Below are 20269 nucleotides of genomic sequence, written 5' to 3' on the forward strand. Positions count from 1 at the left end.
AAGCCTACTTTTATAAAATTGCTCTAACAGTCTGCAAAATATAATAAGCCGGATCCAATATGAAGATTAAGGAACAACGCAATCTGCAACATGAACTGAAACAGATAATTTTAGCTTAGCTTATACCGTCCTTATACATTAAACGCGTATGCGTAAACGTATTATGCGCATGCATATAAGTATTACGTGCATGCGTGAATGCATTATGCATTGACGCATGAGCAGAAAGTTTGTAGCTTTTAGGTCCGGATTATAGATCATTCTGGATTAACAACTTTTGACTGTATATGAAGTTTGTGTTACTTCATTTTAATCCAATTTAGAGTTTTACATTATTTGTTGTCATTTATTTGCATATTTTTAAGAATTCACATTTTCTTACACTTTCTAAAAATTTATGATAAAAAATTATCTTACAAATAACATATGTTACAAATACAAAGTTTATTAAACATTCATTCTTTCGCATCACCAATACCATCAGCATTAATTGAAAACACAGCTTCTGCTTCAGGTAGACAAGGAGAATCATATATCTTGCAGATTCTTGTATCACCTCTACCTTTTCTTAAGTACAATCTGAAAAAATAAAAGCAAAGCCATCATCATGATATAATGAATATAAAAAATATTATTGAATTCTTTTTTGTTTACCATGAAAAAAAAAAAAAAAAAAAAAGGCTGTGTTCTACACAGTAAAATCTGTCAAAAAACATAGCTACCAAGCTTGAAATATGAAAAACTGGGAGGTTTCCGTGTTATATGGTGATGCAACTTTAAAAGAACTTTGACTTAAATTCACTTTATAATACAGGATTCACGGTACTGAAGTATTGATAATTCAATTCTGATCTAAAATATACAGTGGTGATTGTGACCTCATATCAAAAGTCTTGAAAACTACCATGGGGTTAAAATCTGATATAATTTCAAATAATTAATACAAAACACATATGTGCATGAATACTCAAATATTTTCAAACAGATTTATTGAAGAAGCAAAATGTATAATATTTTTTAATATATGTTTCAGAACACAATTTCACACTGTTGCCTACTTTTTTGGTTTCTCACATATTTCAAAAAATAATTTGAAATTAAGTTTAACTTGCTTTTTTTTTTTACTACTACTACTAATTATTATTATTATTTACATTTATATTTTTGAGGGGTTTAATTTCTGGATTTTTCTTTGCTAACAACTGAAAGTTCAGCAAGATATTATGATTTTTTACTTAAACTTTTAAATATCAAATTAAAGATTGAAATATGCATATTGACAGGTGCTGCAGGTAAAGTACTGCTAAAAGGACAAGAATGATTCATTGCATGTTAAGAATTTTGGTAAGCTGTCCATTTAATCACTAAATCATGCCTCTGTTCTTTAACAATAAAGTACTCAGAAGGATCTTCTAACCCAGAAACTTTATGAAACACATGTATTTTTGTGCACTGAGAATAAATAATATTTCATGGTCAGTACAACAACTAGACCAGGAATTTTGAACCTTTTCCTTGCATCAACCCCCTGATTTTTCTCTCTCTATATAGCATACAACATTAAAATTGTTTAATTTAATCATTATATTTCCCTTGTTCAAAAACATTAAACCTGTTTCTTGTTTTTGTATGGTAAATTATTTACTCAATTAAAACCTGCTTCTACTAGGCAAGAAAAGGGGAAGAGTCAATAATGCTGGTTTGATAACCACTTTTATTTTGGGATATTTCCCTCAGGTGACTTTTAAATTCCAAGTGCAACCTTTTGCATCAAAATATCTAGATGAAATGTATCATAGTCCAACAATATTATGAGTCAGGCTGATATATTTAAAATTTCAATATCTTGGAAATCAACATTAAACTTGTCTTTAAAATTTAGGAAGATACTATAACATATTTTCTGAAAAATTTTGCATGCTTCATATTTTTGGTTGTGTTTTCTTGCATTCCTACATTTTATGTTTTCATATTGCAATTATCGCATAAAAATTTATACATTTTAACAAATATTATTGACTTAAAAAATAATATTTGATATTTAAAAATATCAAATAACTTTTGTGCATTTTCCCCTTAAATCCTTACTACATAATAAACTTTATATCAACAGACTATTAATCAACTTTAACAATAATTTTTTTGTAAACAATGGGATCTTGATTATAACACCTATCAATTACCAGTGCATCTTCAGCTACTGACCCTCTTTAAAGTTTCGCCGACCTGCAGGGTTCAATACCGACTTCATTTGTAATGCCTGATCTAGGTTATCAGTGTTCAAGAATGAGGATGTTTTACATTCCATCATTATATCATGCATATAATTAAATGAACTTTAAAAAATGGGTATATATGGAAGGAAATTAAAATGGATTTAATTAACTTTGTCAATACTGGGTATTTCTGCTTTCCATTTTCTGTTAGCCTAAATACTTTAGCTTCTGCTTGACTTCTCTCAATAATCTAAAAATTTTAAATTTATGTAATCTCTGAATGATATTTCTTCTAAAAGAAAATTTGTGAATGATAATGAGTTAAAAAAAAACTAATATGGAAGTCCTGGATTTTAGAAGGTTTAAATTTTATAATCCTGGCTATACCCAGACCCCAATCAGACTTGAATATATTAAAATTCAAAGTTTTATATTCTTCGGTTAATTTTATTTTGCAAATTTTGTGCCTTTTTATGCTGAGAAAATACCGAGTAGGGAAGAAAAGCCTTTATTTATTTTATTTTAAAAAGGATGAAAATCTCATTATAGATTTATTTAGTGGTCTCCACACTGTGTTCTGTGGAACCTTAGGGTCCCATGAATCAAGCCTTGGCTTTCCACAAGTTAAAAAGAGAATTATAAAGAATCGCATTGGTTGATTAGTATTTCCTAACTAAAAAAATACAAAAGCATATGTTTATCTTTAAAAATCAATCAGAAGCTTGGAAGTATGGGCTGCTAACATCCATTACGTGACATCAGCAGTGATGTTCTTGGTTGCAGATTCTTGCAGAGTACCCAGACATTTCTCACAAAAATATAAAATTTTAATGTCATTCGGAACATATTTAACTGAAATATCTTAACGAATGTACATGGCAACAAAAAGCAAAATAGTGAAATAAATTAAACACAGAATATGAAATGTGATTGTAGATAACATCAATACACAGCTAGACTTTCACAAAAATGCAAGTACACCCCAGTCATTAAATATAATGCAAGACTGGAGCACGAGTTATGGCTATTAAGGAGTAATTACATTAATTTTATATTAATTTTTTTTAATAAAAAGTGCAATACTTTCCTTAAATGATATTTATATAGAGTACCTATAATATTTTGATCTATTTAAAATATTATAAGATACACTTTTTTAAAAGTAGAATTGGGTTTCCTGAAAAAATCTCATTGTTCTAAGGGTTCTTCAATTTGACAAATCTTGAAGAATATTGAGTAAATCCAATAATTTTCACTGAGAGGCCATTTTAGACTTTCAGCATGTAGAGTTTGAAGCAATCACATTTAAATTTATTAATGTGCAGGGTGATTACATTACACATTATCATTACGATTAGGGTTATGGTCTGTGAAAATTGTAATATTAAGGAAAAATGCGGAAAATTTACTGGTAAATATTAAGTAAAAATAACTGCATCTTTGACTAAAAGGGAAAAAAGTTTCTTTTAAATATGTCCCATAGAAATATTTCATTCTTAATGTCTAAAATACAGTAGGTAGGATTGACAAATATATTCAAAATAGCTGCTTATGTATATAGAGATATTCCCATTTCAGAAAATTTCAGCTTCAGGTATTGGAGCAAAAATAGTACACATCAACTAATCTCTGTAAGTAAATAATGAAGAATCAGTATGTGCATATTCCTCGCACTGTGCAAAACAGTGGTACCTAGAGCCACCAAACTTTGAACACATAGTAATTTATCCAAGCATGAGCACCTTGAAACCTGAGTTTTGAATTTTTTTTAAATTTAATTTTATGTTCTGCATGAATTTAAAGAACTTTTGTTTAAAAATCGTAGTATTTTGATAGCAATGTGTAGTCACTTGGCGAAGTATAAAATATTTAAATATTTATGTTTTAAATGTAATGAGAAATCGTAGTGATATAAAAGATGTGTTTCCACTCTGCAAAATGAATATTATGAATCTGAATATTTGTCTTTTGAATTTAATTGCATCATGGAAAAATGGTGGCACCTACAGTCACCAAATTTTGAACACATATAATCTTCAAATTAAACATGCATGCCTTGAAACTTGAATTTGCTTTTTATTTACTTAATTTACTCTGTGAAAATTTAAGGAACTTTTTTAATTTAATTGCATCATGGATTTTTTATTTACTTAATTTACTCTGTAAAAATTGCTTTTTATTTACTTAATTTACTCTGTGAAAATTTAAGGAACTTTTTTAAATTTAATTGCATCATGGAAAATGCATCTATCTCAAATTTAAATTTAATTGCACTTTTTTTTTTTTTGTTAAAAACTAAGACAGAAAATCTTTGCATTTTCACTCAGCAAAGAGTAAGATATTTATGCTTATGTAATCAGAAATTAAAATTTAATCAAAAAACTTAGCGATATAAAAGAAGTGACACTTGACAAAAGATAATATATTTGAAGTTTGAATTTAATCAAGAAACTCAGCTGCTTAAAGGAAATAGGCTGCCGCTTCCCGAATCAAAATATTTTCTTCCATGCAGCAGTGCACTGTCATTCAGCAGAGTACTTTTAATTTAGCATATTCATCACTCCGAAAATGTCCATTAGTTGAGGAGTTTCCTGAGGATTTGAATCTAATATTGGAGATTTGTAAAGGACTTTTCCTCCATGGCATGACCCTTCCCAAGCTGACAGTGAGCAAGCAAAAGTTCTTGTGGACAAAAGAATGTGAGGATGCATTTAAGAAACTGAAAGGGACTTTAACCCATTCAGGAGCAACGTCACGTAGGCACAATGCAACGATTTCACACTTACCAGCCCAGCATCGCTTATATGCAAAGAGCTCCGATCAATCTCTGCAGCCCAACGTCACGTATGCATAACTTCAAAATGGAATGATTAAAAAAAAATTTTTAAATGCCAATAGATGGTGCTAAATGGTAACAATTTTCACATTGGTTAAGTGGCTTTTGACCCTCATGTATGAGCAAGATTTATTGGTATAAACATACTGGGGTTAAAAGTTAAAGAGACACCGACATATTTGTTTATTTTGTTAACAATTTCATTTTTTTGCTGTCTTTGTTTTTATTCTTTGCGTTTTTCGTTATTAGGAGGTGAGGAAGTGCACTAGCTCAGTGTTTTCATTTATTTATTTATTTATTGTTGTTGTTGTTAGGGGAACGTGGGAAAATGCATCTAGCTGAATATAGTGGGTGTAACATTGCGAACTTCCATGATGGAAAAACTCAGACCAGTTGTCCTTTTTATATTTATTTTAAAACTTAACATAGACTTTTTGACTAATTAACAAATAAATTTACATTATTACAGAAGGGGAAAGACACCAGCTTTCCCAATGCGTGATGCATCTTACTTGCTCAGCGAAAAAAGCAGTCATTGTCATGTGTGTCGATCCTCATTTCGAGTTATTCCACATACAGCAGAATTTTCAAAATGGAATTTAATTACATACTAATAATTACTGCTTGATTTTCTTTTACATTACATATTTGCAATTTTGTTTTCATGCAGTGTTTGTTTTCCTGTGTATAGTTATAGTTTTCTGCATGTTTCGTTTATTTCTATTAATGTGGTATTCTTTATATTAATGCACATTAAGAAATAGTATATTAAGTATGTAACTTCAAAAATTGAGGTCAGTATATTAAAAAGCTGATTTTATATGAACTTTTTTGTAAAAGAGACTTAACTGCTGAAAATGCGTAGGCCGGTGGCAAAGTTGCATTTTGGAGTGTTCGGTCCCATGGCTGTGCTTCGTTCTCCACACACTGGTCTTCAAAGGGTTAACATCTACTCCAATACTAGTGTATCCTTAGCTTGACAAAGCATTTATTCTTCATACAGATGCATGCAATGATAATGACGGTGCTGCACTGATCCAAGAAACAAACAGTCAAGAACAATTCATGCCATACTGGAATAGAACAAGTCAACATGTCTATCTATATGGCAGAAGGATTACTGTATCAACAGAAAAGAGTTACTCGCCATAGTTAACATCATAAAACATTTCCAGCATTATCTATAGAACAGAAAATTCCTGCATTATCCACCTGGATGTTACAATTCAAAAAATCCAAACACCAAATAGCTAGGTGGATACAGAGACTCCAGGAATATAACATAGTTATCCGTCTTTGAAAGGGATCATCACAGAGAAATCCCAATGCGCCTTCTAGAAGACTCTGCCCAGAAAGCTGCTGATATTGTTCCAGGATCGAAGTGAAATACGAGCTGCCGAATACTGTCACATGATAAGTTTTAACTTCAGCATCGGTTGATCGAGATCAAAGGAGTGAAGAAGTTGTAAAACATTTCCACATTATCTCTACAGCAGAAAATACCTACTCCACACAGATTATACATCGTTTAACTCGCTTTTAAAATTCAAGAATCCCAAGGGCCAAATACCTAAATGAATATAGAGATTCCAGGAATATAACATCACTATCTGTCATCAAAAGGGATCATCTGCCAAAGCCCAGTCTAGAAAGCTACCAATATTGTTCCAGGGTCGAAACGAAATATGACTTGCTTAATCCAGTTGTACATCAAGTTATGAATTCAACATCATCTGAACCAGCCCCATGCAGTGACGAAGAAGTCAGGATTGACCAGTTAGAAAATGGCGGCATTAAATCCATAACTGTTGTAACGGAATCTTCAAACAGGAAACCTACTTGGCAGGATATTTTGATCTTTAGTCCTAAGGCAAAATAAAACTGAGCTTTCTGGGATTCATTGGCTATTCGAAATGTTGTCTTATACGGAAAGTTCAAACTGGATGATGGAAAGGCATTCCGATGACAGCTAATACTTCTAAGATCCTGGATGCTCCTTAAGGAATTACACAGCAGTCCAACAGGATGCAACTTCTGAACAATGAAGACTTTGCATAGAGTTCGAGAGGGCTTCTACTTGAGTAATGCATGGGCTGACGTACAGAAGTGGTACCAATATTGTGATGCCTGTGAGGGACAGAAAGGACCAAAGAAATGCAGCTGAGGGAAAGTGCAACATTACAATGTAGGGTCACCTTTCGAATGAATCATCTTTGATATCCTGGAACATCTGCCATGAACTGTGGATGGCAACAATACATCCGCATTGTCATTGCCTCACCAAGTGATTCACCTTCAGGCCACTTCGTGAAGTGGCAGCTGCATGGCAGCAGAGGTAATGATACAGCATTCGATTTCCAGATTTGGAGTGCCTCTTTTAACTACATTCTGATCAAGGAAGGAATTTTATCTCTTGTAATTAAAGAACTCTGTAGAGCACTTAGCACAGACAAAACCCAAACAACGCTTTTACATCCACAGTCAGAGATCACAGTAGAGAGGTTTAATAGAACCATTCTTAAACACATCTCAATGATGGTTTCCAGAAACCAAAATTACTGGGACCAGAAGTTACCTCTGTTTTTACAGGCCTACCGGCCTTTGGTGGAAAGTTCCAAAACTGTAAAGTGTTTCTTTTGTTAAAAATAAATTTTATCGAGCTATGAGCGGGTGTCTGGGTGCATTCAATCCATTGTGAACCCTTACACACATACCTGTATTAATCACTAGGTGAACCCTAATGAGGATGTGAAATTACATAAGTAGATTCATTTAAAACGTTATATATGTTTCTTTTTTATACAGTCAAAAGTCTTTAATCCGGACCTCAAAGCTACAAACTTTCTGCTCATGCGCATAAAAATACATTTTGCAGACAGTTAGAGCAATTTTATAAAAGCTGGAACTTTCGATTATGTAAAAAAGAATTTCTGATTATGGAGCTGCCAAAGGGTCTACAAAACGAAAGCATGTTTCGATGTCCATCAAACAAAAAGTGGAATTGCTGCAAAAAAGTGGATAAAGGCATATCCTTTGTTTCTCTAACCATTCCGAAATCTATCAATTTCATGCTACTCTATGGGGGGGGTCACTTAAATCAAATTCCTCGTCATTATAAATATCACGAATACACATCAAATAGTTTTCTGGTTGCAATTTTCTAATTTCGGCTAGGCGTAAGGTACGCATGCGCGAGGTTGAAAGAAATGTTTAAAAAAGTAAACAAATAAATATTTAGTTTTGATACCCTTTAGATAATAATTGTTCTTTATTTCAGAAATTACAGTTTCATATTTTTATTTTTATAATTTCTGCATGCCATCTTACCAGATTTAAACTGATAATCTATAATCCAGAAAAACCAATAATACGGAATCGCCGAAGTCTCGACGAGTCCGGATTAAAGACTTTTGACTGTAATAACTATTTTAGATGGTGAGCTGTGAACATTGTTAGTATTTAAAAATAATCAAATTCCATAGATTCTTAATAATTATTGCAAGAGCAAAATACATAGCTCCATACAAATTTATGATATGAATATAACAGGGTTGCCACTCAAACAAGGGAATGAAATTCCCCAACGTTTCCAGGTACGTTTCAAGAAAATTTCAATCTATCCGCACAGTGCACGTTGGCTGTGCTGAGAGGTAAATTAATTATGGTACCACTTGAAAACAAAACAAAACAAAATTGCCAATTACATATAATTCCCAAAGCATTACTATTATAACTATAATAGGAGTTGTTTCCTCCACTGATGATTGAGATTAGAATCTGCCCAATCTAGATTAAAAAATGCACTTTTTTGCAGACATTTTGCAGCTAAATGAAAAAAAGGAATCTATTTAATGATATTTTTAAATAAATTTAGGTATTTTATATTTATTTAGCAGCATACACAAGCAAAAAATATGTGCATTAAATTTCGTGATGGTATGCCATCATACTGCTAGAATTAGTTTCAGAATTATGCCAGAGAAAATTGTCTGAAATTTAAATGTATTATTAACTACTAATAAAATAAATTTAGAAGGAAGAAGCAACATTAAATGATATAAATAACATTAAAAAATAAAGTTAATTACTTAAAAATTTAATAACAAAAATGAAAAATTTTTTGGCGACTATAGTTATATTAAATAGTTAGCCTAGATGATTGATTACTATTTTTTTATTATTATTTTGCTGCAAAATGACAAATAAGGCATTTATTAAAAAGAAAAATAAAAGGTTTAAAAGATTTTGTGGTAAAATCCCAGTATACGCTACGGCCTTGGCACGATTTTGAAAACTGTAGCCAACACCAAAATGACCTATTTACTGTTCATCATAACGCTGCCAAATCTCATGTATACCATTACTAGGATTAAACCGATTTTGTTTTATACAAGAACGGGAAGGTATTTTCTTTCGTTCAACATGCACTGCACATGCGAGTCTCTTGATTCTTGAGGTTACTGAAAACTTTCTTTGTCTTTCTAAAAGACAATTTGATTGGAGTTGTAGAAATGACTCTACGCCAGCTGCTTGAATGATTCTCACACAAAACTTAATTCCCCAAGAAAGTAATTGCTTTCAACGTTGGCGCAAAACTCACTTTTTGGGGGATTGCCATGTGAAATTCCCTGACAGTTCCAGATTCTGACTAAAATATTTAAATTCCGACTTTTTTGGTCAATTTTCGAATTCCCTGACTTTTTCAGGTTTTCTAAGTAGCTTGGCAACCCTGATATAAACAAAACTAACTTAAGTATAATGACATGTAATAAGCATCTCACTAATTTAATTCCATAAGCCTTTTAATCTTTTACAAGAAGCACATACATAATTATAGCACAAAACTGTTTACCTAGTTGTTGAAGCATGAGCAATAATATTTCCTCCAATGGGTTTCTTGGGATCTGCAGTAAACATTGAAGCCCCATCTACTTGTGCAACGACTTGATTGGTTATGACAACTGCAACACCGAACTAAATACAAATAATGTAACTTTATTCATAAAAGATATATTACATTTTGGATGAAATTTAATACTTATAAATTATTTCAAAAATAATTTTAATAAAACTATATAAATTTAAAAATAATTTGAAAAAATAGGGCATATAACAAGAAATATCATAAAACATTTATGGCAGAGTGCATTTGCAAAGTGTTCACAGCACTATTAATAAAAAACAATGTTTTTCTATAATAAGAAATTCAGACAATTTGTGATTTTACATATAAAATTAATACATACCTCATCAGCAAGCCTTAAAAGCATTCTTAAAAATTTTGCTAAATGCATCTGTCTTGAAGCAAGCTCTCCTCTTCCAGAATAATCTGTTCTGTATAGTGCAGTAGCACTGTCAACAATCAATAAAGCATACCTAAGAAAAGAATACAAATTGTTTACCTCTTAAAAAAAATTAATTTAAAATTAGCAGATAACTTCAATTTGCCTGTTAGAAATTAACATATATCACTGTTTAATTCTTTGCAATTTGGGTTTTTATTTATTTATTTATTTATTTTATTATTTGGGTTAACTATTTTGGGTTTTTAGAAAAAAGAAAATTAGACATTTCTACTTAAATTAAAAAAAAAAAAAAAAAAAAAAAAAAAAAAGAGGCTCAAAATGTTAAAAAATATTCAATCAAAAAGTCATAAGTTGACTTAAATATCTTTGACCACAGAACATTACTGCTCTGAGAATGTGCCAATTTAAAAATAATGTCTTATAATAAAAAATTTTTATTTTAACATTAGCAGAATGAAAACATAGTATTACATATTGTAAAAATCTAATGTGCCCACAACTTGACTTCTTTATATAGAATATTAAACTACACACATTTTTTTCTACATTTCATTTAAACAGGGTTCGTACACATTTCTGTGCACAGAAATTAAATACTTTTAATGAAAAAAATTAAGGACCTATAAACAAATGGGAACTGCATAAATTCAATTAAAAATATTATTTTTGCCTGAACTTAACTTTTGTAATACCATTCTAAAAGTAAAATAGATCCATAAGTATGATGCATTATTATTAAACATGAGTTAACATACTTATTAATAAGTTTGAGAATAAAATAAACTTTATGAAATTTATCGTTTCCTGTAGATTTTCTTAATTTTTTCATAGTAAGAGTGATTGTGTAGTTGTCTCAGAATTTTCACAATACAATATGGATCAGTTTTCTCTATAAAATTAATTTTACATTCCCAGTTAATATACTTTAAGGTTCCAATAAGCCACTACAGCACCTAAAGTTGTAGGGGTAGGGTTTTCCTTATTTTGCATAAATTTATTTAAAATTTGATACCTGTACTAGACTTCTCAATTTCCCCTCACATTCTCTCGCCAGGATGTAAATTTAAAGTTAAGTGAAGTGCTTATTTAAACGGACGAATCTCTCAACTTATTCAAAGCATATTTCACTAGCCAAGCACACATTTCGTTGTTATTTTTCTGTTACGCTAGTAGGCCTTCTTATCAGATTTAGCATCAAGCCGGTTAGGTTCTTGTGGGTCCACTCTTAGGCGTAACTTAAGTGCTTTCTTGCACTATTTATTTTAGGTTTGATTTAAACTATATTTTATGTTTTGGTTTTCACTGCAAATTGACGGTGCTTTTTGTAGCACACAAAGACTGTACCTTTCTGTTAACGATTTTGAATTAATGAAGAGTTATTTTTACCCTTCTTCTCAGTCAGTAGTTTTATTCACGCCTGTGCGAGAATCCACCAGGTCATTATAAGGTCTATTCTAGTTTACTTGGAAAAGAAGAGAAAGTATAAGGTGATAAGTTATTTTGTAATGTCTCACTAGATGCAAAGAATAAGTTTTACATGAATTTTTACATTTTGTGTTTTATCTTGTGACCACAGTAAGGAATAATGAAGGGCAATAACTCGCTTTAATATGCAGAGGTAATATTTAAGTCTAAGCAGTTAGTTAAGAATAATTAAATTAGATAGTTAGACAATCTTAGTCATTATGGATTTACAAGACCACTATAAAATTTTATTTATTTTTTAATGGTATTTGTTAATAAAGCCCTATTAAAACTACTATTTAATAAAATTTCATAGTTTGAAATACATGCAATTTATGACATTGACTCTTAAATGAACGTTTTGTAACAGCAACACTCAACAAAATATTTTTACGTCTTTTGAAGCCATCCGAGATAGTTTAGCTAATTTATATCGATTTCCTTAAGCAACTTTTCTAACAATCAAAAATTCGTCTCAATACGCAAACCAGTGTTCTCACTAGTTTCTGTGTGCTTTATACCCCAACTTGTCAATATCTCCACAATATATTGATGAGGATTTACTTGATCTGATAAAAGTTAAATAGTCCAAAACCCCCTGACAGATATGAATCAAAATATTGCTAAGTCTGAAAGTAACTACAATGCCAGACAAAGGTTTAAATAAGCCTCTTATTTAAAAAGAACTTAAAACATAAAGTCGTGCTCTGATGCTAACAAAATCAGTTACAGCTCATGGCGATGTAATTAAAAAAGAACAGTCAAATTCAAACTAAAAATGTGGACTAATGATCAAGGACTATACAGTTTAGTTTTAATTTAAGCTGACTTGGTAACTCTATCATAAGAGGAAATAGAAATGGGAAATGATAGTAAAGTCTGAAATCATAAAACACTGTGTAGCTTACAAAATAAAAACTGTCCATATCTTTGAAGAATCATTCTCTTTATGTATTCAGTTTCTTTCTTCATCACATTTCCTTTTCATTTTAGAAGTTTTGGATTTAATTAAGTATTTCTGTTATTCTAAAAACAAACCTAAATGTACAGAAAAAGCTGCTAATTTTATTTCTTTAGCAATATAAACATTGAGAAGAAATATATGAAATATATATGGTAAGGGCTGGTTACAGAGCTGGTGTGGCAGAATTTTTAGAATTTAGAGACACATTGGCTTTGGAAGCAGAATTTAGAAAAGAGCTAGGATGCAGAATTTAGGATCCACATAGACTGCATCAGGTCGGAAAACGCCTAGTGCCAGCTCTGTGTATGATACATTAAGACATATTAGATGAATCTTTTAAATTTTAAGTTTTATTAATAAAAAATTCCTTTTTATAATGCCTGTCCATGAGATAAGATTAGAAGCATTTTTGATATTTTCCATGCTTCTGGCTAGTGAAAAGTAGAAAAAATATAGAGAAGATAAACATGTTAAGAAAAGATTCTAGTATTAGAAGAAAAATGTTCAAATATTATGTTTTCATTGTTCTTCCAGACATTCTGCTCTTAATAATAAAGTCATCGCAAACTTTCTGTAAACTACATCCATTATTTGTTAATGCCATAGAGATATTTTTCATTTTGTCACATATATTTCTGGAATCTTCTACAACCGTGGGTCTACAAATCTTGCCTTCAAATCCTTCTAAACTTTCCCAGCTGTAATGTCTAAAACCCTAAAGAAAAATTATCTCTACCAATTCTGTAACGGCAAAAAGCCAGAAGTATTTTGATAAAAGAAGGGGGGAATGTAAAATTAATTTTATAGAGAAAACTGATCCATATTGTATTGTGAAAATTCTGAGACAACTACACGACAACTTTTACTATGAAAAAATTAAAAAGACACTTTTAATTAATTCTATAGGTAATTTTACTTCTGCTAAGAACTGTTATTTTTCAGATTCAAAATATTGTATAAGTTGGCAAAATGCAACTTTATGTCAGTGAAAACTAAAAACGTTGTATTTTTATGTTATTTTTTAAATATAACTTCAATACATTACCATTATTTTAATGAAATTTACCAATGTTACAATGTTTTAAAAAAATCGTCGGAAAATTTCCAGATCTTGGAATTTAAAATTTTCGATAGAAAATTATTTTAAAATCGCCAAAATGTTGATGAGTAGGCAAATTTAGAACCATTTAGTAAAAGAATTCACATCCTTAACCCCTTTGTGCCAACTATCACGTCTACATGCCAGCAACAAACACACTCACTTCCCGGCCGACATGCAGGCGTGCCAGAGCATTTTCCCGTTCAGCCCCGACTGTCACGTATTTGTGCCAGTGTCCTGGAACGTTTTAAAAACTATAACTTCTGCCACAAGATGGCACTGTATGTCCATATGGTTTCAGATACATGTACATTAGACCTTCTACTCGAAATGAGAGAAGCATGAGTCACATACACACGTTTTTGATTATATAAACAAAAGGGGAAATAAATGTTTCCAAATGGTGTGATTTATGACGTCTCTTTATAAATTCGCACATGGTAGTTGTTTATTGTAAGTAGAGAAGTTTTATTTTCGCTAAAGCGTTGGGTATTTCGGTTTGCAGTTCAGTTTTTAGAAAATAATTAGATCTTGTTAGACGTGAATTCTTTCTGTTTTTGCCGTTGTAATGTTGAAGCGTCGAAAATGTTTAACAAAGCATGAAATACCATAAATGATACAAAATATTTCAGATATTGATTATGAAAGATTAACTGAAAGACATTTTCCAAAACTTTGTTCAGAAGAGACTGATAAGAAAATGAGACGACGATGCTTCGTTTGTTCACATTTCCGGAAAAATCGTCCAAAACAGCAAATGAGTTATTACGAGTGCAAGGAATGTAACGTAGGACTGTATATAGATCCCTGTTTTCAAATTTTTCATACGAAAAGAGAATTTTAAGTAATATATTTAGTTTTCAGATGTATAATGTTAAAAGTCATAAAATGGTGAGTAATGAAAATAAAATGTGTAAAATATGCATTTAAACAAGAAATAAGGTAATTAAAGTATATATAAAAATATCTTTAAAGCATAAGCCGTTTAAATACTCTATAGAGCATTATTAAACAATGCATTGCTACTTCGGAAATTTCATGGATTTAGGCTTAATAGCAAAAAAGCCCCCGGCCCTGGACAGACGCTCACGTAAGACACTGCCGGCCTCCGTGATAAGCGCGCGTTTTCGCTACCCGGCTCGAAGGGGTTAAAAGTTGTTTTCGCAAGAGCTCTTCATTGGATAAAATGAATTTCGAAATGCTTATGTTTCACTTCTTGCTTAGAAACTCAAGTATCCCACCACCACTTACATTAGAGATAGGAACAAATTATAACCCATTCAAAAGGTAACCATATATGTCAGTGAATCGCAAAAAATATTTCTGCTAATTCACGCTCAACTCTGCTAATTCCAAAATGCTAATTCACACTCAAAGCGGCAGTCGAAAAAACAGACAGAAATTTTAGATGATTAAAAATTAAGGGCCTTCTGCCGATTTTGGTCAAAATTAAAGACTTTTAAGGACCAAAAATCGATTCCAAAAAATCTAAAGACTTTAAAGGACCGTATGAACCCTGTTAAACTTATTGAATTAAATTAAATCTACTTCGTCAACAGTGCATAAACCAAAAAAAATAATAAATGCACTCTTTAAAATCAGTATTACATCTCATTCATTTTGTGCATAAATGCACTCTTTAAAATCTGTATTACATCTCATTCAGAAGGCAAAAAAATTAAATAATCTGAAGAATTATCTAATTGTTGCCACATGTTCTATTCAAATACTATAATTAATCTAAAACGACATATAAAAGAAATTCGACGTAAAAAAGAAACAGTTTTTCACAGACTATTTGACGCCTGTTATCAAATTCGTATGTGCAACTCGTAAACCTTCTCCTATGTCCAAAAGAGATTGTCGTATTTCCTCCCAATACGAAACACTTATTTCCTCGAATTTCACTAGAGATACATTTCTCATTCAATTAATTCAGTTCTCACTTCGCAACAAGGCCGCCCCCCCCCAAAAGACAAAAAATCTGAAAGGTTTCAGATTTTAAATTACGTCCAAAGTCCATTACTACCTTTTTTAATGTTTCATGTGTTACCTTTTGTAGTGTAGCTTCAGTTCCGTTAAGTTTCTAATGAAATTTAGTTAAAGCGGAATGGCAACACCTTCAGAAAATAATAAGAGCTATGAAGCCAAGTTCTACCACCACCCATGGAAATAGAACAGTCTTTGTTTCTAAACATCTTTCCAACTGTTCTCACGTATTCCTATACAACAACATTAATAATTCGTCGCTACAGCTTGTCTATCTTGGACCGTATCCTGTAAGAGCAAGAAAGGATAAGTACTTCGATATTGAAATCCAAGGAAAAGTTAAAAGAGTTTCAATAGACAGACTAAAGCCATGTTTCCTAGTGCAAGATTCTGATATTCCTTTTCAAAACTCTCATTCCAAGAAAGCGGAACTTGGGGAAACACCTGCACTCAAGAACACTGAAGAAAATTCAGAAACTCATCATGAAACCAAGACTACTAGAACCGGCAGACATGTGAGGTTTCCCAGTCACTTTAAAGACTATCTTCCATAATCGAACTTCCTCCCTTCCACTAGGAAGGGGGTGTGTAGTGTCGCTTCAGTTCCGTTAAGTTTCTAATGAAAGTTAGATGAAATGAAGATGAAAATTAATGAAAGTAGAAAGTTAGTTACTGCGGAATGGCAACACCTTCTAGTCTCCGCGAAGAACGAAGTAAAAAAACTTCGAGTTTTTGTCACGCGATGCTACGTGCATGTAAAATGTAAATAAATCTTATGAATAAGAATCTATAACATCGTAAGGAATAAAATATTGGTTCCATAGGAGTCAGAGAAGTGTTATTTTTCTATATTTGCACACCAGACACTTCACCTTTATTTATTAAATATTATGTTCTACGTACTCAAGCTATAAAATTCAGTTTAACAGCAATATCGCAAAATAATTTTAAAATGAGCATATCTTAAGAATTTCCGATACAGAAACTCTCGCGCTGGAGATAAAAATGTTTATTTTTTCCGTAGTGTTGCCATTGCTCGCTTTGAAATCATTTAGTTTTTTAATAAAAATTTCAATGAAGTGTTACAAAATCTGAAATCGATAATAAAAAAAATTTCAAATTCAAATTAGGGCTTCCACATACCCATATTCTATGGAAGATTACATTATTCAAACTTTGATGGCTCTAGGTATGGTTGTTTTATCACAATGCGAGTAACATACATACACTTATGCAGACTTTTCATTACTTCATTTTTTTAAATATAAGACAGGCGATAACATATGGTGGCAACGATTTTAAAAGTGATACAGCCTTTTAAAATGTGTAACGCAAAATGGAAAAAAAAAAAAAAAATTAATAGGCCTTCAGGCCAAATTGTCCCTTTAGACTAGAAAAAGAAATAATTTTTTTTTTAAAGCAAAAAAATAAAAAATATCTTCATTAAAAATTGAAAGATGTAGAAAAGCATAAAACACCAAATACAGTTAAAACAAAATTCCCCCCCCCTACAATTAAAATTAAGAGTTTCTGCACAAAAACAAACAACTCGGTCAGCACGAAAAAAGGTAGATTTTTCGGTGCACAAAACTAAGTTTCCTTTTGGTCTCACTCGGCAAAAAGACACTGAAGGTACAAAAAGACTCAATTCATTATTCTGCTCAAACAAATATGGCTGCTATGGTACGAAAAATTAGGCTTAGCCACACTTAAACACCTTTTAAATTGTTGATAATTCTACAACTATTGCTAGCAGATTAACTAAATCTATAAAAACCTTAACCAGAAGATAAGAACAACATAGTTCAATCATTTTTAAAGCAAAAATACGCAATTTACCAACAAATAATAATAATAAAAACTGAGCTCACGGAGCTGAGTAACAGCGTGGGTATACATTGGCGCAGTCGATTGCAACCAAAAAGGGAGGTGCACAACTGCATGTTATAGCAATCCTATATACATAATTTCAACGTTCTCAGGCTACTCATTTTTGAGTTATGCGAAATACATACATATGCACGCACATACATACATACATACTCCACAAAAAAAATTTCTTCTGAATCTATTTTAAATCAGTTTTATAATTTGTTTGGGGGAAAAGAGGCCTTTATTCTGCCCTTGCATACAGACGCTACACAAAAACATCGTTAAATTGCATTTAATAGCCGTCAAAATGGATATTGAAATATGATACCGTAATTTTTCATGATTATAATATTTCCTTTACTTCATACAAGAAAGTAAAAATACTTAATCTTTGAAGGAAGACTAAATAAGTACAAGCTATCTGAATTCGAAAATTGCATTTTATTATCTCGATGAAAGATGATTACATTTTAAATTCAATATTCAAACCGCTTTTCGAATTTAAAAAAAAAAAAAAAAAAAAAAAAAAAAGAGGTGATTTACTTTACAAAATGTTATACAAAATGCTTTTTCTCCTATACAAATATTCACCAATATAGCACATATTTAAATTATATACATGAATATATCGGGTTTTCAGGGTTTGTACACATTTCTGCACATGGAAATTAAGTACTTTTAAGGATCATTAATGAAAAAACTAAGGACCTATAAGCAAATGGGAACTGAATAAATTCAATTAAAAATATTATCTATGCTGAACTTTTGTAATACCATCCTAAAAATAAAATAGATCCATAAGTTGGATGCATTATTATTAAACATAACATAATTATTAATAAGTTTGAGAATAAAATAAACTTTATAAAATTTATCAAGTAGCATTAAATATTTTACACATAATAATTGAATATATTTGAAAGATAAGTGACATTTTATTTAGGTTTTACTAACAGTTAGCTTTATGTTGATTTTTTTTAATGTCTCATTTTGTCACATACTCAGTCTAGGGGTTTAGTAAATAGTAAGTAGATTTTATGTCAAGCTGCATAAAGTGAGAAGTAAAATCACAATGAGCATGATTCAAAACTAAAGACTAGCTGTTGTCACTGCTCCAGCTTGCCTAAAGAGCGACCTGCTAATCAGAACAAACCTAAAAGACCTGATGTAAGCACGGTTCGCAAGTTTTGAAAGTTAACTGGGCTCTGTCTGACCCAGTTAGTGTCGTAGTTTCTTGTAGAGTTCCAGGGGTTGTAACTCAATTAATATAGTTTAAGGCCCTAATAATCCACTAAAGCACCAGAGGTGACAAGTTATTTTACTTAAAGCACCAGAGGTGACAAGTTATTATACTAGATGCGAAGAATAGGTTTACAAGAATTTTTACATTTTTATCTTGTGACTACAGTAAGGTTAATGAAAGGCAATAACTCGCTTTAAAATGCAGAGATAATTTTTAAAGGTGGCCAGTTAGTTGTAATTAAATTAGTTGTTAAATAATCTCAGTCATTATGGATTTACATGGGCACTATTAAATTTTATTTATTTTTTTATCAATATTTGTTAAAAAAGCCCTATTAAATCACAATCAAATAAAATTTCACAGTTTAAAATACATGTAATTTATGCATTGACTCTTAAACGATATTAAGATAATTATACATTAAAAGCTACAAAATATTTATGTTTTGTAGCAACAACACTCAACAAAATATTTATATCAATTTCCTTCTCTTTAAGCATATTTTCTAACAGTTAGAACTTTGTCTCAATACACAAGACAATGTTCTCACTAGTTTCTACGTGTTTTAGCTCCTAACTTGTCAACTTCTCCAAAATGTTCCCAGGTTTAGGTTTTACTTGATCTGGTAAAAGTTAAATAGTCCAAAACCCTTCGGACAGATGTGAAGCAAATTATCGCTATGTCTGAAAGTAGCTACAAAGATTTAAATAAGCTTCTTATTTAAAAAGAACTCAGAATATAAAAGCATGTTATAATGCTAAATAAATCAATTACAGGTCGTGATGATGTAATTAAACAAGAAGAATCAAATTCAAACTAAAAATATGGACTAGCGATCAAAGACTATACAATTTAATTTCATTTTAAGCTGTAACATTTTAAGCTCAGTAACTTTATCGTCATAACAAATTCAAATGTCGGCAGTGGTAATGTAAAGACGAATAATTACAAATTATCAGAGCTGGCAGGAAATTATGCAGGGAGCAAGTGGAGGTTAGAAATACACTCTTGTCTTACACTCCAAAAACCTCAGCTTAAAAACTAAGTGATTTGCAGTCTGGTGAGCAAATAGAAATGGGAAATTAAAGTAGAGGCTGAAATTATAAACAACTCAGTAATTTACATAATAATATCTGTACATATCTTTCAAGAATAATTTCCCTTTCTCTTAATGTATTCAATTTCTTTCTTCCACGTTTCCTTTCCATTTTAGAATTTCTGGATTTAATTAAAGATTTTTTTATTCAAAAAACACTAAATGCATTTAGAATGTATAGAGA

General features: G+C 31.1%; 1 protein-coding gene across 1 annotated transcript in view; it reads right to left on the bottom strand.

Moving 5' to 3' along the window:
• Window positions 1-425: 425 nt before the first annotated feature.
• Window positions 426-20269, bottom strand: part of spn-A (RAD51 recombinase homolog spn-A) — a 50262-nt gene continuing 30418 nt past the window's right edge. Inside the window, exons 7-9 of the mRNA XM_035374626.2 lie at window positions 10299-10428; window positions 9905-10026; window positions 426-579 (exon numbers count right to left, since the gene is read on the bottom strand). Of these exons, the coding sequence (XP_035230517.1) occupies window positions 456-579; window positions 9905-10026; window positions 10299-10428 (376 nt within the window). The 3' untranslated portion in view covers window positions 426-455. The remainder of the gene's footprint in view (window positions 580-9904; window positions 10027-10298; window positions 10429-20269) is intronic.

Source organism: Stegodyphus dumicola, chromosome 1 (assembly GCF_044657685.1).
Source record: "Stegodyphus dumicola isolate Sdum_Otavi_A_Nest chromosome 1, ASM4465768v1".
Classification (NCBI taxonomy): Eukaryota; Metazoa; Arthropoda; class Arachnida; order Araneae; family Eresidae; genus Stegodyphus; species Stegodyphus dumicola.